The sequence below is a fragment of the Lissotriton vulgaris genome, chromosome 3_1 (genome assembly GCF_964263255.1).
Source record: "Lissotriton vulgaris chromosome 3_1, aLisVul1.2, whole genome shotgun sequence".
NCBI lineage: Eukaryota > Metazoa > Chordata > Amphibia > Caudata > Salamandridae > Lissotriton > Lissotriton vulgaris.
In genome coordinates this window covers 671,393,231-671,419,148 of record NC_141689.1, presented here as the reverse complement: position 1 = coordinate 671,419,148, position 25,918 = coordinate 671,393,231, and the positions used below count along the sequence as shown (strand labels likewise).

General features: G+C 47.7%; 1 protein-coding gene across 16 annotated transcripts in view; it reads right to left on the bottom strand.

Annotated features, from left to right (window-relative positions):
* The window catches only part of PPIP5K2 (diphosphoinositol pentakisphosphate kinase 2), a 1,400,407-nt gene that overhangs the window by 22,199 nt on the left and 1,352,290 nt on the right, over positions 1-25,918 (bottom strand). For all 16 annotated transcript variants that reach the window (XM_086960990.1, XM_086960983.1, XM_086960987.1 and 13 more), the window contains one exon: positions 18,072-18,191. In XM_086960990.1, coding sequence (XP_086817116.1) covers positions 18,072-18,191 — 120 coding nt within the window. The remainder of the gene's footprint in view (positions 1-18,071; positions 18,192-25,918) is intronic.

The following is a 25,918-nucleotide window of genomic DNA, read 5'->3' as shown; positions in this document are numbered from 1 at the left end:
AGATGCCCAAGGACTTGGCCGTAGCCCTGGAGTCCTTAAAGCGCTCAAGCGCGTGGTCTGCCTTGTCGCCAAAGAGGCGACTGCCATCGAACAGCATGTCCATGAGTGTATTTTGGATGTCTGCCGAAAAGTTGGCGGATCTCAGCCAGGCGTGGCGTCGTACCGCCACCGTCGTAGCCATCGCTCTGCCCAGCGAGTCAGTAGTATCCAGTCCGCATCTGATTGAATACTTTACTGCGTCCCGGCCCTCCACTAGGGCTTGGCCGAGTTTGGCCCGTACCTCCAACGGACACTCTGGCAGCACTTCCGCCACCGTTTCCCACAGAGAGTGGGTGTAACGGCCCAAGAGGCATGCGGTGTTGGAAGACCGCAGTCCCAAGCTAAGGGACGAGAAGATCTTCTTGCCATAGTTCTCGAACCTCTTGGACTCCCTGTCCGGCGGGGCCGTCGGGAAGGCGTCTGGGAGTTAGAGGCCTGGATAACCAGACTCTCGGGGGTGGGGTGGGTGGACAGGAAACATGGGTCATCCGGGGCCGGGCGGTGGCGTCTGGCCACGTTCCTATCTACTGGCGAACCTGTAGCGGGCCTGGACCAAGTGCCCAAAAGAACGTCCGTCAAGGCCTCATTAAACGGCAGCAGAGGCTCCATGGAGCATGACTGCGGCTTAAGGACCTCAGTGAGGAGGTTAGTCCTCACGGCCGCGACGGGGAGCTCAAGGCCCAAGGCCTTGGCAGCCCTCATCAACACCACACCATAAGTAGCACCCTCCTCCGAAGCCACGGTAGGAGGAGAGACAAATCCAGTGTCTGGAGAGGTGTCCAGGCCACTGGCCTCCCCAAGGTCTCCTGTCCAGTCCATGTTAGACTGGCACTCCCTTGCCAGAGGGTCCTCAGACCCCTCCCAATTCTCCTCTTCCCCCATCTCCTGAGATTCAGGGTCGTTATTGAATGAGGACGGTTCATAGAAACTGAAATCTCCAAACGGCGTCGAGATCGGCGCCGATAGGCGTCGTCCCGACGTCGGAACCGATTGAGAGGAGGCATCGGGGACGGCGCCGCCCGAGCACGACGCCGGAGGGGACACCACACGGACCGACGCCGGGGGGGTCGTAAGGTCCACTGGTGACGATCCATCGCCCGAGGAGGGTCCAGCGGCGCCGGGCCCGAAGGCGCCGACGACGCCGGGGCCGCTGTGCCCTGCGGCGCCGGGCCCGAGGGCATCGGCAGTGTCGGGATCGTGGGGCCCTGCGGCGCCGGCGCCGTCGAGGCCGAAGCACCCGACGGTGTCGGGGTCGTAGCCCCCGACCCACTAGGGCCCCCAGACGGGTTCGTTGAGCCCGAAGGCGCCGCGGAACCCGTCGGAGGAGAAAGGGACCTCATGGCCATGAGGAAACGCTCTATCTCCTCCGGCGTCACGTTCAGCCCAGGGACCGGGGGGTATGGGGCCGAACGCGGCGCCCGCGACTCCAGAGGAGCCGCGTGGACGGTGTCACCCGAACCCCCGGCCGCATCGCGCGAGCGTCGGGGGGAGTCAGAAGAGCGATGATGTCTCTTGGGCTTCTTATGCTTCTTACCTGACGACTTGGACCCGGAGGAGTGGCGCCGACTCCCGGAGCTGCGACGGCTCCGTCCCCGCGACCTGTCCCTCGACCTCCCGTGGGACCGGGACCGGGACCTCACACGGCGCGGGGCCGACTGGCGGATTTCGAGTCGCCTGCGGGACCGCTCCCGCCTGGCCTTCCTCGAAAGGGCCCGACAGTCGGAGCAGGCCTCGTCGTCATGGTCGACGCCCAAACACATCAGGCACAGGCGGTGGAGATCCGTGACCGACATGGTACGGTCGCACTCGTCGCAATGCTTGAATCCGGGCATCCCTAACGGCACCGTCGGAGTCGAAATGGATCAAAAGATCACAAAAGCTTAGTCAAAAAGTGACTAGGGAACTGCTCTTTCCAGATCTGCGCTGGCTGGCGCGGAAAAAAGAAGAACTGACGTCAGCACGCGGAGGCGGCGTCTAAGTACTCCGACGACGTCATCACGGCACCGACGACGGACGCGGAGCCGCAGACGACGCCTACCGACGCGCAAGGGTACTGCTACGCAAAACTTTCCGGATCCAGTCTGACGCCTGGGGATATTCTAAGGTAAGGAATCTATCACTAACGTGTCTCTTTCAGATCCCAAATACACTTTGGTAAGGGCTTCACTGAATGGGAGTAATGGTACAGTGGGGGCAACTCCCGGCTGAAACATCTTTGTCAAGATGTTTGTCTCGAATGTCACTCAGGGTATTTTAAGGTTCAGGACCTCAGCCGCTCTCCGCACCACCATTGTAAATGAGGCACCCTCCTCTGTAGCCACGGTAGGGGGAGAGACCAGGCCAGTATCTGGGGAGGTGTCCAGTCCAATGGCATTGGACAGATCCTACCAGTTGTTCTCGGATCTTTTAATATCTTTAAGGGTCCGGAGACCCCTTCCAATGATTACCCACTCTAGGCCTGTCATATGAATAAGGCACTGGCTTCGATATGTGCAGTTTGCCCCTTAATGGCGATAATGGTGGCATTAGATAATGCCAGTATGGCTCCGTATCGGAGTCTGGAATGATTGTTGGGGCAACATCGCTGCGGGTGTCGGCACTGGAGAGGGCGAAACTACAGGCAGAAGGCCAGTAGGGGCTCCTCTCGGACCCATAGGCGCTCCAGAGGGGTTGGGCCACCCAAATAGAAGGTGGATGGCCTCGTAAAATTCTTTACGTTAGGCGGAGGTCGCTCCCGCTCTAGGAAATTCAGGGAGGTAGGGAGATGCCACAGGCTCCACCACAGCGCTGGGCCTCGAGTGACAACTGGCCTGCGACTCGTCTGAAGACTTGTGCAGTGAAATCAAAGACCTCTTTGACTATTTTGTTTTTGCAGGACTTCTGTGAATTCCGTGACGAATTGGAATGGGATGATGATCTCAGGCCCTTCCTTGCAACTGAGACCTGAAGCGTCAATCTAAGTCAGGCAGCAAGGAACCTGGGGGAGTGCTCCATCAGAGCCTTCAGGTGCATGATGTGGTTATCCTCACATGTCTTGCCGTTGTGGTGTTGCCCAAAACGCTAAAGACAAACTGAATGCGGGTCCGTCACTGACATCTATCAGTGATAGGCGCCTCATAGTTTAAAATCTGACTTTATGGATGACATTCGGCACACCAGGCGCACAGGGGTACTGCTCAGAAAAACATGTAGGCTAGATGAATGGAACAAAAAAACAAAAAAAAGGGGAAAAGTCACTAGATATTGTCACAATGCAAGGTTATACAGCTGCAATGAATCCACTCTGCAGAAGCATTTGAATTGACTTCTGAATCTAACTTCTGATGTTGTTTATGATATACCCATTAGGCTCTCTTTATTTCCCACACCTCATTTTGGAAAGAAGCTCAATATTTTTTTGAGCTATAAATAAAGAACACTCTGAATAACTATAGGTCATTAGCAAAAGAGGACTGCCTTCAATATCAAAGTAACATGTTGGCAACTGCAATATGGAAAGTGTTCATCAATATTGCGTAGTTTGCCTATGCATTCAGCAATACTTGTTGTAAGCAATACCTTAATACCATAATTGTTGTTAGAACAATAGTCGGCACAAGACGTAATTGCACTGATTGAACTTGTAGAAGCAATGCAACTATGATTGAGCTCTTAATCTTAGCAGAAAACGCCTTGAAAAAAAAAAGTACAAACGTCAGTTTGTAATCCTACTAGAAGACTCCTTCTAAAAACTAGGAACGAGTAAATATAAATTCATAATCCTAATGAATGAGTCCTTGACAAATAAACAAATGGCAGTCTTTATCCTTGTACAAGTGTGGTGCGAGAATACTTCTCTGAATCCAAACAGTGTCGTTTGACTTCTCAGAAGAACATGTTATAAGCATTCCAGATTCGAAACATCAGGGCCTGGCTGTAGAAACTATGATTCAATCCCAGATGCTATGGACCACAATGAGCTGATACATACAGATCAAAGATGACTGCCACCATTTGCTAGTCTTGTGAGAGTGCTGTGGCTCCATGGGACATGAAGTCCTTGCCTTCTCCCAGGTGGTCAGCATAGCACATCTGACTGAGATGAGAGGCTTCATGTGGTACCAACACTTCTGTCTCAGGGGATGTATAAAGTCTACTGGTTTAAAAGGCATCATGGTTATGAGGGGAAACAAGCAATCCCCCTTAAAATTGTCATCAGTATCCAGAGGTGTACCCTGCTCTGGCATAGGATCAGAGTCAGAACCAAAAAAGGAAATGGAGCAACTGCTGATAGTTGCGAAGCGGTAGACACTGCATGACAACTGACTGTGTTTTTGTAATTTATTAATACAGTCAAACTCAAGCAGATATTAGTTTGGAGTCCGACATGGGAGTTTTCACTGGATCATAAACTGGTGCCGGTGGAGTCAGTACGTGCGTGGATCTCAGGGTCGGAGTGGACGCCTGTATGAGATTCTGTATGGACCCAGTAATGAGTCCTAAGGAGACAAGTGGCGCCAAGGAAGGACCTAGAGGAGGTAACCTGGCTGCAGGCCCTGTGGTTCCATAGGGCGCAAAGGTATATAGTTCCTTTCTCTTCAGTGATAAAGCTCTTTCAAAGTGTGCTTTTTAAGTTTTAATTTTGTATATAATCATTTCAAAATAACCTTTTTTTTTTTTTAGCTTGCTCGTTGATTACCCAGTTAGATGGTAATTTATTTTTGGTCTTCTTTTTAAGGCTGCTGTAAAAAAAAATTTAAAGGAGAGTATGGATTCCTGCAATTGAGTCCTACGTTAAGGAGATGATTTCTTTTTGTCGCCTCCACAAACAATAATAATAAAACGTGTGACAACTGAAATGCTTGTTTTTTAACATCAGTAGTAAAATGGCCTCTTCAGTGACTAGCCTTTAAATTTAACTTTTTTATTACAAGCATGTGGTGGCCACTTTTAGGTGTGTTTTTTTCTTTTTTTGTGGCATATGCTTACAATAAAAATGTTTTAAAAAAAGAAAAAAGTTTAACCTGTGAACATGCATGCCACAGACAGATCCACACTGCTTTCCAGGTCCCAACACCTATGGAAATCGGAAAATCCCCCTCCCAGGTGGGTGTGCATTGGCCCACAGCGTTGGTCCTCATGGCCCTATATAATAGAGAAATCAGACTGCGTCCGCTCCCACATGTGAGGATAACATCCAGTGTTTGAGTCATCTAAGGAGCGTTAGGGAAAGTGAGCTCTGTCGCCTTAGCTAGGTCCATAAGGCCAGCGTACTATAATCATTGGCCCGACCCGGTCAAAACGCCCCAAGCTCATATGATATAAAGGTTTCATGCGGGTACAAGTCCACAAACACCTGACAGCCTCCCTCCTTCCAGGCCTGAAATGACCGGTTTTCTATAATTTTTTATACTGGGATCAGAGACCATACATTTAATTCCCGGTTAAACTGCGAATGCCTACGCACGCACTCTACAAATACCTGCCACACATTCACAGTCTGTCTGACAACGTATGGCAGGTTGTCTGGGGCGCCTGCCCCTCCATCAGGGCAGATGGTAGCCTATCCAACTTGGCTTGTCCTTCAATCAAGTTCTTTTCCCTGTTGTCCCCCATGTCTAGCCACTGGGACCCATGTTGTAGGTATGCTGCATGGTAATATAAATCTAACCTGGAGGTTTCCAGTCCCCCATTTTCATAGCACCTCCTTAAAACATGCATGGCCACCCTGCTACGTTGTCACGCGCAGAAGAGGGCCACCAACATTGAGCTCACCTGCATGAAAACCCTGATGGGGATGCTGCACAGTGAGTTTCAGAGCACTTATAAACAACGTGTAATAACAACCCTTCTGGCTACCGCTACTCTTTCCATAAGAGAGAGCGGTAAGGAGTTCCAGAGAGCCACAGAGAGCCTCAAGGTGTCAACCACCCCAATCACGTTCAGGTGTAACAGCTGCAATACTGTGTGAGCAACCTGTGTGCAAAGATATCGGTAGTGTCCAGTCTCCCAATGCAGACCCAGCCTTGGAAGTCTCTACGGCGGCAACACCGCCACACCCGCCAGTGGTTAAAGCAGGGACTTGCACCTATTCAGGCGCAGGCCAGAATAGTCGGAAAACGTGTCCAGCAGCTGTAGTAATTTGGGGACCGCCAAATGAGGAGATGCAACATAAAACATGGCATCGTCCGCAAACAGCGATATTAAATGAGAGCTCTCCCCAACGCAGATTCCCCACTGCCCAAGCTCCCTTCAGGCCCACACCACCATGGGTTCAATGGCCAAAGCAATGAGTAATGGTGACAATGAACAGCCCTGCCGCATTCCACCCTCTAACACCCATTTCTTTGACCGGCTCTGCCCCATGGCTCTGTATGGAGATTTTTGACAGACCAACAAAAGAGCGGGCCGAAGCCTGTCACCTTCTGCACAACCTAAAGATCTACAGTGTCAAAAGCCTTCTAGAGGTCGATGCACACCAGTGCCATCTCCTCATCTCTAGTCTGTACCTCATGTATGACATGCGACAGGCGCTGTATACTCATTCCTGTGTTACGGCCAGGGATAAACCTGCACTGCTCCTCATGCATGAGGAGATACGTGGGGAGCAGTCGCCTTGCAAGTGCCTTTTTTGGAAAAGGGGGTGGTGATGGACAGAGTTTCTGAATGATGCAGAATACTCTTGCCCAGTCAAGAGATCAGGGCTTGATCCATCACCGTTTTTTAGCTCACTGCACCATCCCAGCTCAGAACCTAGCTACATGCAAATTAGTCTGTTCCTGTCCCAGTGCATGATGGGAACAGGGCAAACCAAACTACCAAGCCAATTCTTATACTGGAAAGGAAACAAGCTTCCGGGGACCGGTTTCTGGCATTTCAGCCGTCGTCGGCCCGGCTTGCTTGAATCCTGATGGTGCAATGAGCAAGGGACTCACGTCTGAGTATACCCTCTCACACTTAGTGTGGACAAAATCGATTTTGGAAAAGGGGGTGGTGATGGACAGAGTTTCTGAATGATGCAGAATACTCTTGCCCAGTCAAGAGATCAGGGCTTGATCCATCACCGTTTTTTAGCTCACTGCACCATCCCAGCTCAGAACCTGGCTACATGCAAATTAGTCTGTCCCTGTCCCAGTGCATGATGGGAACAGGGCAAACCAAACTACCAAGCCAATTCTTATACTGGGAAGGAAACAAGCTTCCGGGGACCGGTTTCTTGCATTTCAGCCGTCGTCGGCCCGGCTTGCTTGAATCTTGATGGTGCAATGAGCAAGGGACTCAGGTCTGAGTATACCCTCCCACACATAGTGTGGACAAAATCGTATAAAATAGTATTTTAACATGTTTATCATGGTGAATGGGTGATACGCCGCAGGGTCACAATAGTCTCCCCCTTGTTTCAAGAGCATGTAAATATCTCCTTCCCGCAGGGAAAGGGATAAGAAACCCCACTCAAACGCCTCATGTATAACTGCAGTAACATTTGCACCAACTGTCCCGAGTAAGCCTGACTGTATTCAGTCGGGAACCCATCCCCCCAGCCCCCCCTCACAAGATGTCTTGCCCTAGGCAACTCTCATCTTAATGAGCCTCAAGAAATTCCTAGGTCGTAAATCGCTATTAGTTATTTTTCACATCAATTACATTTTTTTTATATTTGCAACTATTTAAGATAATTTCATTTCACATTATTTTACATGAGAGGGTGTTGCAGCACCAGAAGGTGTAGTACTGGACTTACTAATGTTTTTTCTAATAGTAAAGTACACCAATTTGTGAATACCGAAAAGCAGTAAAAGTACTCAGAAGTGTTAATTTACTCAAAAATTTGAGTTGCCTTTGTGAATCCGGCCCTATAAATGAACTTGCCTTAAATTTCAAAATGGCCCTGAGAAACAACTGTACGCCCTAATTGTGGGCTCAAGTATGTGCACCATTTTCATATATTTGCCAAATATGAGGGATTAGATGTATTTTGGTCAAAAGCCTTTGGTCTTTTCACTGCAATAATATCTACCTCAGTGGAGCTGTGGAACTATTATAAGTTTTAGTGCAAGCCCGACCACTATTGGAATACAAAAACTATTTTCTTCCTATTAGAATTGAATGAAAGGTAATGTTTAAATTATTTTTCAGGACAAACCTACCATCTACCATACATATCTTTGCAGCGATCAAAACTTCGGATTACCCTCTCTGATGATCATCTTATAGAGATGTAAATTAGATATCTACTTTAGTCAACTATAAAACCTCTCTTTTAAAGCATACCGTAGAAGTTAACTAATCATTTTACTTTTCTTTGTACTCTCTAAACTTTACTTAGTATGATGTCACAGGTTTTGGCAGTGCCACGTTTTTCTAGAACTTATTTTTTTCTTTGTCATCAGTTCACATTTTGCTCTGAACTTCATTAAACCTTAACAGTCATGTTTTTAATTAAGTTAGGAGATAAATGTGATCAGTAGTGCTGTTGGTAGTTTATTAACACCATTGTGGTAGTCACATCATAATACATCAGCTACTTACTCTTGATTAAGCTGCATCACTAGCTAAAAGGTGCTGCAGCAGAAACGAACCCAGTTCCATACACTAATACGGTTCTAAATAAATATCTGTGACGAAACACGTGTCAGCTGTCTGCTTATGTACGAATATTACAGTAACTGCTGGACTTCTGAATTTATCAACAGTAAAATTGGACCTGCTTCAGTAGCAGGCCAACAAAAAAGACTTGTAGAGCTGAGCACGTCATCAAATGAAAGTGTCCTGCAAATGAATTTATAATACCTATACAGGCATAGATCCTCTAGCACCTTCAAACAACACATTTATTGGCCTGCATCCATTAAACCCATTTGATACCACTGATGACCCTTCTTCAAACAGCAGCTCGTATCATCAAATGCCTTCTTTGATAGGATCACTCGAACTGCCAAGGAGCAACACTCGCTCCCTCTGCCTATACAAATCACCCTTAAGTACTGCGGCATCACCTATTAAGCAGTTGACAAATAGTGAGCCCCATCAAACCAGGCGACTATGGGTTAAATGTTTGCTTGAATGGTTTCACAAGATTCACTGCAGCATCATCCCATAAGCCAGACGGAGTATGAAGGAAAGGAGCAGCTTCTCCTACTATGCTTTGAGTATCATCCAATTCAAAATCCACCAAACATTATCCTTCTCTGTTACAGAAAAAAACTGAAGATCCAACTCTCCAAACAATGCCTCATAACTATGTTAACTGCTGCTAACCAGATCCTTCGAGTAACTACAGCCTGAAATCCTCAGTGCAATCTGCCCAAATTACAGTTGTAGGAGGCTAGCTTAGTATATGATGCACACTTATTTAAGTGATGCACCTTGCACTAATCCAGGCAACCCTTCTGGTGATTTTAGTGGTCTTTGAAAACTATAGAAAGCTCTCAAAGTGGTAGCTGTGGAGAGCAGCTTTCAGGCGTATCTTGAAGGAGTGTTAAGCAGCTTGTTTTACCAGCTTAATGTAAATGTAAATGTAAATGTGTATATACTTGTAAAGCGCACTATCACCTAGAAGGTATCTTGGCGCTGTATACCGCTGTGGAACCCTTCCTGGCTTTTCCCTGTGAGGTGCCCCTTACTGGGCACCTCCAAGGTGAGGCCAGGCATCCTAGCGCTTTCGGGGCCGTTGTGGAGATTAAGCAAGCTATTGCCCAGAGTTGCAGAGTGGGACCCATGATTAGAGTAGGCACCTAGGCGAGAATTATCGAGTCCGTGGAAATTGAGTCCAAGACCCTGCCGCGTCGGGAATTGAACCCTGGTCCCGGGCCAGACCTCTGCCTCAGGGTCTGCCGCTCTAATCGGCGAGCCACACTTCTCCACTAATCAATAGTGTAAGTTAAATGAAAAATAACCACAGTGTGTATATAAAAAATAGTTCTATTTATTACACAACACTCACTAACACATTGGTATATCTCCTACCCGGAGATATCAACACAATACACAAGAGTACTTCAAATACCATCAGCTAAGTAGCACAAAATACAGTGGTCTCGAGGGGGGACCAAACCATATACTAAGAAAGTGGAATGCGAACTGCAAAGGAGGACAAGACTTGGACTAGAAGACCCAGAGAGGCCGGGGACACAAGGAACCACCCAAGGTAAGTACCCAGGAACCCCACAGAGTCTATGTGCAAAGTTGAAACACAGCTGTGTGACCAATAAAAGTCAATGGAGAAGTCGCTGTTACAGAAGGACCTTTCCCAGAAGACCCTGATTAATTCCCTTGGAGGACAAAATGTTGGGGAGGCACCCCACACATGGATGCCCCGAAAACCAGGTTACCTACACCAGGGAAGTCAGGTGAAGAGATGTCGAAAATCTCTGTAGACGACAATGGAAGACTTAGAGGAAAATGCCTCTGAAGTAGTTCAGGAAGTAGTCCGGTGGTATCCAAGTGTGGATTATGGTAGTGAAGAACTTGCAAGCAGATGGGACAGGGTATATGCTACTCAGAGGTGGCCAGGTGGTACGAAGACACAATGCCCACCAATGTCGGGAGGTTCAGAAGAGTCAACAGTGACCTTGTTGCTGCAGCTGTGAGGACCAGGCGATACAGCGGAAGACCGGGAGCCACGCAAAAACTGTCCCATGTCGGTGACCAGGTGGTCAGTGTCTGGCGGGAGCATCAACAAGCCTTAGTAGCAGCAGTTGGGGTGGAAAATTAAAAACGAGCAACGGTGGGACCAGCAAGGTCCAAGGGACTCACCAACAGCAGGAGAGTCAGATCAGGCCGCGAGCAAGCAGGGGAGCCCACTGAAGCAGTAGAAAACCCTCAGGAGGATCCACAGGCCAACGGCACAGGAGTTGCAAGAAGGCCTCAAGCAGCTCACCAAGAATCCAAGAATGAAGGTCCACGGTGCAAAGGATGCGGTTAGGACATTGATCTTGGAGGGAAGAGGTGCTGGTGGCTGGAGCTTCCTGTAGCCCAAAGATCTCTGGAGTGCAGAGGGAACAAGCCTTGGCAACGGTAAGCCTACATGGTGAACCGGGGTTCAATCCCAGCAGATCCGACGCCGGGTTACTGGCCTCAAAATTCAGAGAGGACAGGTCAGGCCTCGAGGGAGTTGCAGAATAACCACCTGTATTGCTGACCCTCTGGAAGTCCTTAGGACGAAAGGAGCAGCAGACCGGTCAGTTTTGTTGCGGTGCCTGCAGATGCAGATGAGTGACTTCTTCACTACAGAGGAGATTAGTTCAAGTTTCCTTGATGCTCACAAGTCTGTTGAAGAACCTGGATGAAGCACAGACACTGCCGACGAAAAAGACTTGAAGAGCAGGGAGACTAAGAGCAGCAGGAGTCTTCCCTGATGCAGTCTCGGTTCCAGTCGAAGTCCAAGTGCTCAGAGAATCGAAGAGCAACGTAGTTTCTGGTTCGAAGCTTGTCCCACAACGAATCTGAGGACCCACCCACAGGTAAGCTCTTAAGTACCCTAAAGAAAGGGTTTAAAAAAATCAGGGGTTCCTCCCATAGGAGGGTCTGGTTAGAGATACTTTCATGTCCTTTCTCTAGTTCGAGCTAGAGCAGGAGCCAAGGGCTCCCTAAACAGGAGTATGCAAGAAGAGTACCAAATGAGCCTTTAAAAGCAATCTTTCGGGCCTGGCAAGTGCTCCCACCCTAGCCCAATACACCAAGTCCTGTCTGGGAGGTGGTCACACCTCCCGGTGACAGGAAACCTATTGTTCTTCTTTCCACTGCTCAACCTTGGCTCAGCAGCAGGAGTGCAGAATCGTGTCTGTGGTCAGCAGCAGAACTAGCTTGCTGGCAGACACTTAAAGGCTGTTTCCGGGAGTACATGGGCGGTACCCCAAGGGAGACACCTAGTACATGGGATCATACTTCCAACACTAGAATCGGTGTTGGGGTATGAATCCAACATGTTTGATGCCAAACATGACAGGGTTCAGTGCAGTCATTATATATTTAGACATCACGTAATGACTGATGTCCACTATATGCATTAAAATGGCTGACCGCACTTACAAAGCCTGGATAATCGACTCCGGGGCCTGTAGGGGTGTTCTGCTCATGCAGGGGCACCCTCCCACTTGTAACTAAGCACCTTGCCCTCAAGACCGAAGAACCTGCCATAGGAGTGACATAGGTTTAAAGTGCACTGACCTCAGATATAAGGAAACATACATATGTCATGAGGGGTGCAAGCACCAACTCACACAGGCAGCAATGGCAGGCCTGTAGTCACAGCTTAAGTGGACTCCTGTGGGTAGCACAATTCATGCTGCAACTCATGGGAGACACCTGGTGTACCCATACGATAGGTACCTTAGTACCATATACTAGGGATTTACATGGGTACACCAGTAGCCAATTGTGGCTGTACAACAGTACTTACCTCGGTATATTTAGGGAGAAAGCACAGTGACTGGGGTGCTGATTGGCAGGTTCCCAGTCAGACTAGGTAAAAAACACACTGACACCAAGCAAAACGTGGGAAAGCAGATCCTACTTTCCTACAATAGTTATTTTCTATGTGATCAGGAACTTGAATAAAACTAAGATTTGACTGCCTTGACCAATTCTTAAGATCTTGTTGCTTTACTATGAACTTTCAATTTCTTTCTCATACTTCTCAATAGAGATTTGATGTTCATGTAGAAAAAAGTAAAGTTTTTGATCCAGTATTTCTCTCTGCTTATTAATATACTCTGCAGATTGATAATTAGCCTCCAGCATTTCTCGCTGCTCAATCATATACTCTGCAGATTGAAAATGAGCCTATTTTAACCCATTGGGTTCTCACAGGATTTTATTAAGGAAGTGTGCTGTTACATTTCACTCAAGAACTTCTGATGTATATTAAGAACAAATCAAACACTTTCCAACTTTCAGTATGCCCTTGAGATGTGAACTGCTATGATCTGAATATTCTGGGACAATTAAGTTCTAAAAACTTATTTTAACATTTCTGAACCTACTTACTGTTTCTTAGTTGGAGAGCATGTGTGATGACGCTTAGCTTTTATATTTATTGCACTGTTTTAGTTCTTACGTGGAAAGGTGAAAAATGTTTGTATTGCTTTTGTTAGCTTGGTTTTGACTGGCTGTTAATGGCAAACTGACTTTTGTGTAGTCCGGAAGCAACGGTCACCAACTGCAGTTTTCCTCCGCCAGATCGCACTTTTTTAGTGTGTCTCGCATCTCTACCGGACGTAAACGTGGCAGGGGTGCATGAGCAAGGCTGCTTCAGGAGCCAGTGTGCACGGAGCTTTGTGGTGTTAGTTTCCTGTTCCCACCCCCCTCCCACTGGCCCTGTTCCCGTTCCCTTTGTTCCCGCCCCCCCCCTCCCGCTGCCCCATCCCGTTGGCCGTGTTCTACATATCCCCGCCCCCTTGATTTTGGAAGTAGTGGAATATAGTCTAGGGTGACCAACCGTCCGTAAATTTCACGGACAGTCCGTGATTTCGGCCGTCTGTCCGTTGTCCGTGAAGGATTCTTTAACGGACGCCCTTTGTCCGTCATTTTAACCGGACACCGGTCGCCCCACCCTAAAGCCCGCACAGCTTGCCCCACCACCCCCCTTCTTGACTCCAAGGCTGTTCCAAAGCTCAGATACCCCTCAGCATTCGAGAGGCACAGCGGGGTGGTAACCCTCACACCTTCAGCTCTTGATGAGCTGTTAAGAGGTGCTGGAAGGTGTCTGAGAGGAGGGGCTGCAGGTTCAGGAGCAGGGGCATCCATTCAGATGCAAACAGCCCTGAATGTGTCATGTCTCTGCAATTTAGAGGGGCCTCACACATTCCATTTCTACCCAGGGCCCCAAACATCCTAGACTCGGCCAGATTACACCGAGGCAGCACGTGTTGTCACTAAATTGGAAGCAAACCTCGGTTCTTCAAACATGCAGTCTATAATGTAATAAAATAAAGAAATGGCACAATCGTACCCACACTGATTAACAAAGTATGGAGGACAATCAGTTCAATCAGTTCTCTTAGAGTGTCTCCTGTAAGTACGGTACATCACAGTGGGGATGGCATTTTGGACAGAGAGCCTGTCTTCTCGTTGTCTTGTGCAGGTGGGGGCGCGGAGCCCAATATGATTCTAGAATACTGCATGCCCACCCCTGTGCCCACCCTGGTGGATCCTGTTCCCCCTCTTGTGATGGCTCCTGTCCCCCCTCCCCACCCTGTGATGGCTCCTGTTCCCCCCTGTGGTGACCCCTGCCCCCCCCACCCACCCCCGCCTGTGATGGCTCCTCTCCCCCTGTGGTGGATCATGTCTCTGCCCTAGGTGGCTTCTGTCCAAGTCCTGGAATGGCTCCTGCAGCGAGGGTGAAGTTCTTGATGGGCCTCTTCTCAAAAGGGCTCAGCATAAAATGAATATGGAAAGGTGTGCGAGTAAGTAAGTGAAGGGATGGGTGAATGGCTGGATGACTTAGTGAAAGGGTGAATGGATGAATGAAAGATTGAATAAATGGATAATGAGAGAGGATGGATGGATTGATGAGTGAGGGGAAGGATGGATGAGAGAAAATGTAAATAGCTGGATGTATGGGTGGAAGGGTAGCTGAATGATGGATGAGGGGAAAGATGGATGAGGGGAAGGATGGATGGATGGAGGGGAAGGATTGATGGATGGAGGGGAAGGATTGATGGATGGGAAGGATGGATGGATGAGAGGAAGGATGGATGATGGATGAAATGAAGGATGGATGAGGGGAAGGATGGATAGATGAGGGGAAGGATGGATGAGGGGAAGGATGGATGGATATGGGGATGGATGGAAGGGATGGATGGGTGGGTGAAATGATGGAAGGATGATGAGGGGAAGGATGGATGGATAGATGGATGGATGGATGGATGGATGATGAGGGGGGAGGATGGATGGATGATGAGGGGAAGGGTGGATGGATGGAGGGATGGGTGATGAGGAGGTGGGTAAAGGGATGGATGATGAGGGGAAGGATGGATGGATGGATGATGAGGGGATGGATGATGAGGGGGTGGGTGAAAGGATGGATGGATGATGAGGGGAAGGATGGATGGATGATGAGGGGAAGGATGGATGGGTGATGAGGGGAAGGCTGGATGGGTGATGAGGGGAAGGATGAATGGGTGATGAGGGGAAGGATGGATGGATGATGAGTGGGTGGGTGAAAGTATGGATGGATGGAGAGTTGGTGCGGGAAAGGATGGATGATGAGTGGGTGGGTGAAAGGATGGATGGATGAGTGGGTGGATGGTAGGTGGGTGAAAGGATGGATGAGTGGATGGGTGGGTGAAAGGATGGATGAGTGGGTGGGTTGATGGTTGGGTGGATGATGGATGGTTGGGTGGATGATGGGTGGGTGGGTGGTTGGGTGGATGATTAAAATGATGGATGGATTGATGGATTGATAAGTGCAAGGGTGAATGAATGGACGTATGAGTGAAAGGGTGGATGTAAGGATGGATGAGAAGAGTGAAATGGAGGGTAGACGGACAAAAGGATGAATAGATGTGTGAAGGAGTGAAATGATAGATGGATGAGTGATAGGGTCAATGGATGGATTCATGAGTGGATGAGTGGATGGATGGGTGGGTGGATGGATGGAAGGAAGGATGGCTAAGTGAAAGGGTCGATGGAGAGAGAAAGGGAGGATGGATTGATGACTAAAAGAGTGGATGGGTGGAAGGATTAGTAAGTGAGAGGATGGCTGGATTGGTGAAAGGGTGAATGGCTGAATGGATGAGTGGATGGATGGGATGAAGAGTGGATGGATAAGTGAACAGATGGATAGGGCGATAGGGTGGATGGATGGATAATGGATGGATGAGTGAAAGGATGGATGAAGGGATGGATGAGTGAAATGATAGATGGAAGGGTACATGATGGATAGGTTTGCAAATGGTTGAATATGTTTGGAAATGGCTGGGCTTACTTATATACTATTGCGCAATCTCGGATGTGCCTGTAAAACGTACCTATTGTCCTTAAGTTTTGTCCTGAATTTTGACCTCCTGTCCTGAATTTGTGTCCTGAATTTTGAACCTTTGTCCTGAATTTTTACACTCACCGTCCTGAATTTGCACCAATGCCAGTTGGTCACCCTAATATAGTCGCAAACAGAAAGATGAAAACACCCAAAGTTCTCAGGGAGAAAGTGGTGTATTTAAGCTCCTCGGACGTGCTGGTAATGCTCTTTTCAATTCTTATCTGCGTTTTTTAGGCTGTACTGATTTGACTTTGCCTAACGCCCGCACAAGAACTAATATATGTATCTTCGTCTTTTCTGTTATTTTTAAATATGCGAATGACATACCTGCAGTTAAGTTACTGGTTGTATTTGCCTCCCGTTCTTTTCATTATTTCAGTGGCTTGACGTTTTACATAAAGTAGCCGTGTGCTTCTTTTGAAAGACGTCGCAGGTAGTACTTTGACAGTGATGGGGTGGGAAGCGCAGGAGTAAAGTGCTTTGCTTTGTCTGTGTTGAATTGATGTATACGCGTCAATACAAAATTCTAGTAACAATTGTGTGAAGTCTGTACATGGCCCCCCTCTGAATGGTGGCTTGGTCTGTAAGGGTGGTGGGTGGTGTGCGTGGTGCTAGAGGTCAGACAGAGGAGGGAGTAGTCACCTCCCAGGAGCTTCAGGTGTAGAATTAATGGGATGTGCTGAGCACCTGCGGGGGTTGGTCAGGGTCACGAAGGGAGAGGGAGTACACCGTTCCAGGGTCTTTTCATAGCTGACGATGACTGAGGGAAGGGGCAGTGTTCGGCTCCGGTGGGAGCGGCTCCTCCTCCCCAGAGACAGCGATAATCCCCAGCACTCTCTGGACAGATAATAAAGCTGTGAGTGCTGTCATGTCTGCGGTGATTGAGCTGTTGCTAAATTGCATGTTATAATAAATTTAGGAGCAGCCCGAGATTGGTGGCTCGCATGCCATGTTCTCTGATTGCTAAGACAATGCACACAGCATTGGCCCACCCCGTTCCCCGGCTCAGATTTTCACCTAAGATTGGCAGGTTGATGGGGATGTTTTCCTTTTATTCTATCTCTCTGCCTGCTCATTGAGCTGGTCAGGGAAATCGCAGTACGCTGCATGAATCAAAGTGAGAGGCAGCTGATAAATCTTTCCAGCCAGGGCTCCAGTTTGTGGCCGCTGGTACCAGTGGATGTGCCTCCCCAAACACATAGCTGTCTTGTGGCTTCCATGGCATTAACAGCATCTTTAAACATGCATAGATCCTTAAACAACACGTTGCATTCTGGGACGTGTATTTTTGCATATATGTATGTGCACTCACAAATACAAACACACACATACACACACAAACCAGGAACTAGCATTTGCTATGCAATAGGTCTCGTATTTATACGACTTTGAGCTATTGACATTGCAAATAACAATGCCTTTTATTTTTGTTTGAATTTTTAAAACATAAATAAAAGGCATTGTCAATTACAATGCCAATAGCTTAAACTCGCGTAAATGCGAGACGTATTGCATTGCAAATGCTTGTTTAAGTGTTTGCTACCGTGGAATAGCTTATCTTCATCTGGGCCCACTATGGTTTCGTGATGGAGGAACACAAGATTGAAATTTGTAATGTGCGTTATACTATTTCTCCATGAGTAATGTAATCCCTATTCTAGTATTGTTCTTGTTATTACAAATATTATTTGTCATATGTTGTACGATGCTCTCTTGCTGGAGAGTGATGCTCACTTGTATAACAGCAACAGAGAAAGAGAAAACATTAAAATAGTGCAAGACAAAGATCTAGCGTATGGGAATTATCAAAATGTCTAACACATTTGCAAAAGGTAACTAGTGAACTATGCATTTTTATATGGAACTTTAGCTGGATTGTACTATGATTCAAATGAATACATTAATATTGCTTTCCCACATCTCCGCCAAATGGAAAAAAGTGAACTTTATGAATAAATATAAGCTGCACACATTTATAACGATTTTCTGCTTAAGGAAATAACAATTTTACACCTTGGATACTTCTAGTACAAAACTACAAAATGACCCTATAATTCATGAATGCACTTACAAAAAACAAGTTTTTCTTGCATTTGTCTGTCAGAAGACTGCGGAAATGGAGTTGGGAGTATCTTGGTTGTGGTGAATGTATTTAGAGATACTTTTCTTCCACCAAAGCATGGTGAAGGTGCTACAAGAAAATAAAATTTGGGAATTATTTTCATTTTCACACAGATTTGTAATGTATGAATCAGCTGTTCCCAAAATAAGCACGCATCTGGAGAGCAATTCATATCTTGGCATCATTACATTCAAGCAAAAGACTTAAAACACAAGATTTGGGGTATAGTTTTTTTTATTATCAAGTTACAGCACAATGGAAAGTATCAAATTTAAGAGCTCGAGTGATTTTCGTGCACACTATTTTAAGAGCCACTGGAAACAGTGTTAGGTATCATAGTAAATCTCACCATGAAATGTTTTTATTTTACTTTTTTATTTTTATTTTTTATGTTTATTAGTAACCTGAAATAACACAAAACTGATACTGGTTGGCCCCTCACGTTTGAGAACATGATTAATATACTTAGGATAATATCTTGAAATGAAAATAACATCACTAATTGATTTAAAGATAAATGCACTGCAATTATAACTTCAAAGAAAAGGTTGCCATTTACTATAAACACACTTACCTGATTTGGAAACAACAACATCCTAAAGAATCTGGGTTGGTTTGGAATTGCATCTTTTTGTACTAGCAAATTGTGCTGAGTAAGCATAATGTTCCATTAAAAAACATGGACACTTTAAAGGCAGATCAACACCAAAAAAACGAAACAGGAAGTTAAAATATCTTTATATAATGTGCATCTGCCATGCCCTAAAACGAATCCCCTGCTATAGTACACTAAACATGTTTTAATAAAAAGATATAGAAAATAATCTGATAATTGGGGGATGCCTTTAATTTAACACCAGATCTGGTTTTGGACAAAAGCTTCATTATACAAGTTACTTGTACATGCTACTTTTAATTCTATCCTTGGATAGAATTAAAAGTAACACTTTTTGTAAAACCTTAAGATGTTTGGATGTTTGAAGGGACAAAAACTCCCACTATACATGGTCATCTTTGCCTCACTTTTCACAAAACATATTCCAGGGCTAATGTTATCAACAGCATAGTCAGAAATAAAGAACTCTATCAACATTAATTTGAAAGTGTATCATACGCTTAGTATTTATGTCAAAGCTTAACGATTTTTGCAAAAGGAATGCTTATAGCTAAAATGACCAGGATCAAAGAATAAGTAATTCAGAAAATACACTCTCTCAACAAAACTAAAAGAACTAGAGATAGTAATCCAAACTGGCATGAAAATGAGCTACATGAATAAGAAGAATTGTTGAAATATGTTGTCAATAAATATTACACTGAAAAAGCGGAATTCACCACCTAACAACCTAACGAACATTACTGGGACGGTAGAGAAGAAAAGCCTTAGCTGATTGACCGAAACAACAAGAAAACAATAAGGCAAGTCATTTAATGAAAATAAATAATACTGCGGGTTAAATCATAAATAAAGATATCAGTAGTGCTGATTAGTCACGTATGTTGAAACAGTGAATAAGAAGAACTTCAAGAAAATTCTTGATAAAGGAGTGAACATGACGTAAATAACCTATGGCTTGCTACAACACCAAGATTCTAATATAGGCTGGAGGAGCTTCACGCGCATACAAGATGGCTGCGTGAGCTTAGGGCTCCCGAGACCCCCGTTGCTCCCCCAATATATCCTGTCGTTTATCCTGTTCACTGTAGCGTGCTTCTTGTTGCGGAACCGAAGAAGTATCGGACGCTGAAAACCGCATCCCGACCGTGCCCCGGAATCCAGAGTTGGAGAGTTGGGAAGTTTGCGGCCTGTCTATCTGGGATGTCCAGTGCTTGGGTTGGCATTGTGCCCGAGGTGTAGTGCGACAACAACGGCACAAGGGACCGGAAGTGGCCGGCCCGGCCTCGCGACTGGATTTGGTTTCACTTCCGATTTGCCCGGGGGCTCTTGGCGATCCTGCCGGGGTGTGCTCCAGATGATCAGAAACCCTAAGCGGCAATGGTGGGCCATATTGTGAGGACATGTTAACAAAGTGGAAGCCTGTGGAATCGAAACCGAGGATTTTGTGTGGACGTCGCGCCAGTGAGGGTGCTGAGGCCTGGGGTCTTTGCTGATTATTGGGCACAACGGAACTGCAGACGGTGAGCAGAGTATCCTAAAGATTCTAAAGAGTCGAGAGCAAAAGACTTGATATTGGCCCAACTCGGACGAAGAGTATAGGATTGTCCCAAAATGGCGACCAAACTGGAGGGGGATAAATGGCAATCGAAGAACACTAGAGGGACAAGATATACCCAATCCAACAACATTGACCAATATGCACAATCCAAGGGGTCACCTAGTGGACTGGAGAAGTCACAAGAAGGGGCAAAAGAAACCTCTGCCCTGGAAGTGGAGCCTACGCTACAAGATGTGATGGCCGCCATTGATAGGGTCAAGTCCTCTCTCGGGCAGAAGATGGAGACTCTGGCTCATAAGCTGGACACTGTGTCTATTGAGGTTAACTTGATCCTGGCGGACCACACGAAAACGAGTGAGAAGGTGAAATCTCTGGACATTAAGACGGCCAGTCTGACGGACGATGTAACAGAATTACAATCGGAAGTTCAGACTCTGAGGGCCTCGAATGAACTGGTTATTCGTCGACTGAACGACTTTGAAGGGCGGGCCCGTAGGAATAACGTACGCATTATACATTTTTGACAATTTTATAATACATGTTTGGAGTCACATTTGCAATGGGTATTGATGTGTAGTTAAGGGAGAGATTTCTTAAGGATAGAAGGTATGTTAAGCAGTGTGCAAAGTTGCATGATTGGGTTTAAAGATCAGTCCAACGGATAAACTATGTTACATTGTCCACATACGTGACGACAGCGAGGTCACAAAAGACCCACCTGGCGCGCCTATGTCTATTTTCTTCGGAGAACTTTTCCACGCCACAACGCGGAACCAGCAGACAAAACTGTGAGAGTATAGGAACAGCGTGCGAAAGAGCAGAAAAAGGAATGGTGAGGAATAACATCAGAAAGAGCGGTGCCAGGCACTACAGTACCCAAAGGCAGGGAAAAGAATAAAGAACAGAGCCCAGCCCTGAGCAGCAACCCTGCCAGTACAGAAATAGCCCCCCTTGGAGACAAAGAACATATGTAAAAGTGACATGATAACATGTAGCAAGACTACAACCCCAACCAAAAACAATTAAGTGGAACCAATCCGGGACAAACCAGGAACGGCAAAACTCCAAGACAGCCCCCTCAAATAGTGGGGCAACCCTCATAATGAACAAAGGGCAGAGGCATAGCCAAAATACCCCAACCTAGAGGATAGCAGAGGGCCCAGAACCCTGGTAATAAAGGGGGAGGGAGGGAGTAGGCCCCAACCTGGAGCAACCAGAGCATAAGGGCACCAAAGTACCTATAGACTTATCCTCCAATGTGCCGAAAGGGGAGGAAAAGGAACAAATAAACAGGACGAACATCCTGTCAGAAAGAATGTACTCATGGAAGACACAGCCGCCCACAGGGAGGTGAGTGCAGAAGAACAAGCCAAAAGTCCTCGCAGAACGGGGAGGAAGGGGGGCCGTGAAGGAATCTGGCGCTAGAATCGTCTCGACCAGATACATCGTTACCGAAGGTAAGTTTCTCGGACATCTGATAGAGACTACTAGCCTCAGCTTCCTTAATGTAGAATAGATACCCTAGTCATACCCAGAGGGGAGGAGTGTCTGCAAGAGGACCCCACCCGCCTGGACATAACAGAGTCCCACAGGGGATGGTTCAAACGGACAGGGCGAAGAGCCCCGTCCCCCCAGGCAAGGGGACCCCCTACACCCAGAGGACCACCGACCCCAGAGGGGATGCGAGAAGACAAGAAAAGAGGTAGCCCGTCCTCACTCAGCAGAGGAAAAGAGGGCAAGGCGAAAGGAGGCTAAAGCACCCCACGCCCATGCAAGGCAGCATAACCTCCACCCAAGGCTAAGGCAATAAGAGGAGCACCGAGGGAGAAGAGCAACCTAGTGACTCCAAGGAGAAGAGGAAGAGCAAAGGCAAGCCCCCCCACCGGGAGCACACCCAGTGAAGAGGGCAGCCAATCCTATCACAGCCAGAAGGCAATAGACCAGACAGAACGGGGCCGCCAGTAATAAGCAGGCGGAAGTAGACAGGGAAGCCCGAGGTCACTCAGGAAGAACCATCCAACGCTCCGCAGGGAAAGACTGCACCCGAAAGAGGGGCAAGAACACAAGAACCATCTCATCCCCAGGATGGAGAGGTAGAACTGAATGAAGGGCCCACTGGAAGAAGCGGACAAGACAAGGATGATGGTCCCACCAAAGCCCCAAGGAGGTACAATGGTGCAGAAAGACAGTAGGTCGGCACCGGCAAGCACAGCCAGACACCGAGAGCACCCCGGAAGGATGCACTCGGGGCAAGCCAGAGACAGGGAGCAGGAAGGCAAAGAAGGGTCCGGACACGCTCCAGAGAGGAGTCCGCACACACACGGAGGAAAAAAAAGTGGACCCAGACAGAGCCAAGACATCAGGCTGCAGACAGCAGGCCAGACCAGGCGAACAGCGCAGTGACCTCGGACACCCCGGGGCACAACTCAATCCATTCTCAGCCATCAGCAAGAGGATTGCATCTGCAACATACTGTAACGCCACGGAGAACAGTGGCCCGAAGGCCACCACAGCTCCCCAGCACATGACAGAGCTATATAACAACTACCACTGCCCCACTTAGGGCACGTTACGTCCCCATCCCAAGACATGGGAACCTCTAGGAAAACCTTCTGCAGCAGAGGACAACAGAAAATACCTGCGGAAAAACTTTCAGAAGGCTTGTCAAGCAGCCAAAGAGAAAAAACAGAAGGCCTAGGCTCAGGGCCAGCATGGTGAAGAACCCAAAGCAAAAACACACAGTCAAGAAGGGGATGGCAAGCAGCCAACAGAACCACAGTCCCAACCAGGAGGACTCTAATGCACATGAAGCACACAGACCACAGAACTGGGGCGACCCGCCCCAACAGAAGAACACCTCCCAAAAACCAGATCAACTCACAGGTCCCTGAGGGGGGAGAAGGAGGAGGGGGAGTAGGCCGAAGCCCCGCCACGAACCTCTGAATGGCCGAGCCCGCAGGGGCGTGGAACAAAAGAGCGTCATCGAAAGGAAGGTCCACCAGCCATTCCCAAAGTTCTCCGGGGACACACTGTCCCGAAGCCAGGCATGGCAACGAAGTGCAACCGAAGAAGCCATGGCATGACCAAGCACCTCCAAGATGTCTAGAGCGGAGCGAATAATAAACACTGCCAGCTCCCGGCTACCCAACACATGGTGCCTCAAATCAACACAGTCACCCTCGTAAGAAGCGGTTTCATCTGCTGGCATGCCTCACAATCAGTGGAGTCGTGGTGTTCCCCCAAACACCACATGCAGATGGGGTGAGGGTCCATCACTGACATCTGGCACGCACAAGACGAGCACGTCTTAAGCCCGAAGGCATTTGCATACTGTTCCCACACAAGGCAATAGGAGAAAGGGAAGGGCCTGAATAGGCCTGGAGCACGATCCGGATCCGCGTTGCACGAGGAAAAGGAAAAAGACTGACGTAGGAGCGCCAAGGTGGGACTTACGTGACCTCGCTGACGTCACGTACTCGGACAACGCCTGGGCGGAGTCGCGTGATGCGGTGCGCAAGGATGCTGTGGCAAAAAGTTTTCCGGATCCAGTGTCACGCCTGGGGATAATTCTACGTTAAGGAATCTGCGGCTAGTAGTATCTATCAGACAGACGGTTACCCTCGCAGCCATCACCAGTAGACTTGACTAGGTCAATCAACTCTCACCAGAAACAGCTCATAAAACAACAGAATGGCCAAAAAGCTGCAGCCAGTTTGGCATCTGCATCCTCCACCACAGCCACATGACAACATCTTCGACAACTCCACTGCCTCCCTGTCAACAAGAGAATCACTTCCAAGCTCCTAACAAATTCCTATAAAGCTCTCCAAGATGCAGGCCCAGAATATCTGAACCACCGCCTCGCTTTCAAAATACCCATCAGACAAATCCATTTTGCCTCCGTCCCACGGATCCACAAGACCAGAACTGGAGGAAGATCCTTCTCCTACCTCGCCAAGACCTGGAACACCCTGCCCCTCCACCTTACGCAATCTGGGTTGTTAGCCCAGTTCAGGAAGGACCTCAAGACCTGGCTCTTTGACTAAAACCTCCACACCCAAACAGATTAGCAGCCCCGCTTCAGCACCTTAAGACCCTCACGGGTGACTAGCCGTGCTTTACAAACCCCTGATTGATCGATCTTACCTGACGGTCTAATGTTACTGAACGCCCATGATGGTAGGGGGCAAGGCCACGAAAATGTGTGGAAGTTTGCTGGCGGTGATGGCTGCGAAAGGTATTGATGTGGTTGGAAACCTCTTCCGTGACTACGAAAGGGGCGGGAAGTGGACTGGGAACGTCAAGTAACCACAGGGAGGCCTAAGGACCTGGCTGTAGATCTGGAGTCCTTAATGCGTTCTAGAACAGAGTTCACCTTTTTTCCAAGAGACAGGAGCCATCAAAGGGCATGTCCATGCAATGCTTAGGCATTCCTGGAAAAGCCTTTAGTCCTCAGCTAGATGTATTGCCGAAATATCACAGACAAAATAATTGCTCTCCCCAGCGAGTTGTCATTCCTAGACTAGGTGGTGAAGAGATTGAGCCAGGGTCTTGGGTCCCAGTCTTCACAGTTTGCCTGCCCTGGCATATAGGTAGCTCGCTAAGTGGTTGTAGGAAAGCGCCCTTTTCGACATGGTCACCCAGACTTTTTGACCGGTATTTGATGTGATTTCAACTGGAAGCGCACTGCGTTCCTTTCTAACTAGGTGTCCAGTAACAGATTTCGTTCCCAAAACTGTGCAATTGCTTACCCAACTGGTAATACCTTTGGTACCCTCCGGACGTTTGTAGTAAATGGTACCCCTGGTACCTAGGGCCTGAGGTACTAAAGATGGTCCCCAAGGGCTGCAGCACAAATTGTGCCGCACTAAAGGACCCTTAACCAAGGTAACGCAAACTGCCACTGCAGAATGCTTGTCTTGTTGCAGACAAAAGTGAAAACATGACATGGTACAACTGTGTGCCATGCCTGGCGACACTTCCAGCAGTATAAGTAAGTCACAACTACGTAGGCCATACCACCCTAAGGCAGAGTGCACCATACTTCATGTGAGGGCATAACTGCATAAGGGGTTTGCTCTGGTGCTGGTCAGTTTCATTACTGTCAGTACAATTGATCAGGGAAGCCATTTTAAAGCATGTGCTGAACACTGGTGAAAACGAGTTCCCCAGCTATGTGATGGCTTCCCTGAAAACAGGGATGTTTGGTATCAAACATTGCATATTATTAGAACTGCACTGATACCAGTGTCGGATTTAGTAATACATGCAAACAGAGGGCACCTTAGAGGTGCCCCCTGAAAACCTACCAACTTCTGGTTTGCTTACTGACTGGTTTTAGCCAGCCTGCCCCCAGAGTTTCTGAACCCCGAGGGTGTGGGCCTTTGCTCTCAGGGGTCATAAACCAAGCCTGCTCGAGCAGAGGGTATGTTACACCTCCTCACACAGGATGATCTGCAGATCAGCATTCCAAGGTAGGCGAGCTTCAAATGTTTTACAGCCTTTGGTATACGAATCTGGTTTCTCTCACAGGTGAAGATGCCAACCACCTTTCTCAGGAGCCAGATCTCCCAATCCACGTTGCAGCGTATAAAAGAAGAAACTGACATCCGAGCGCTG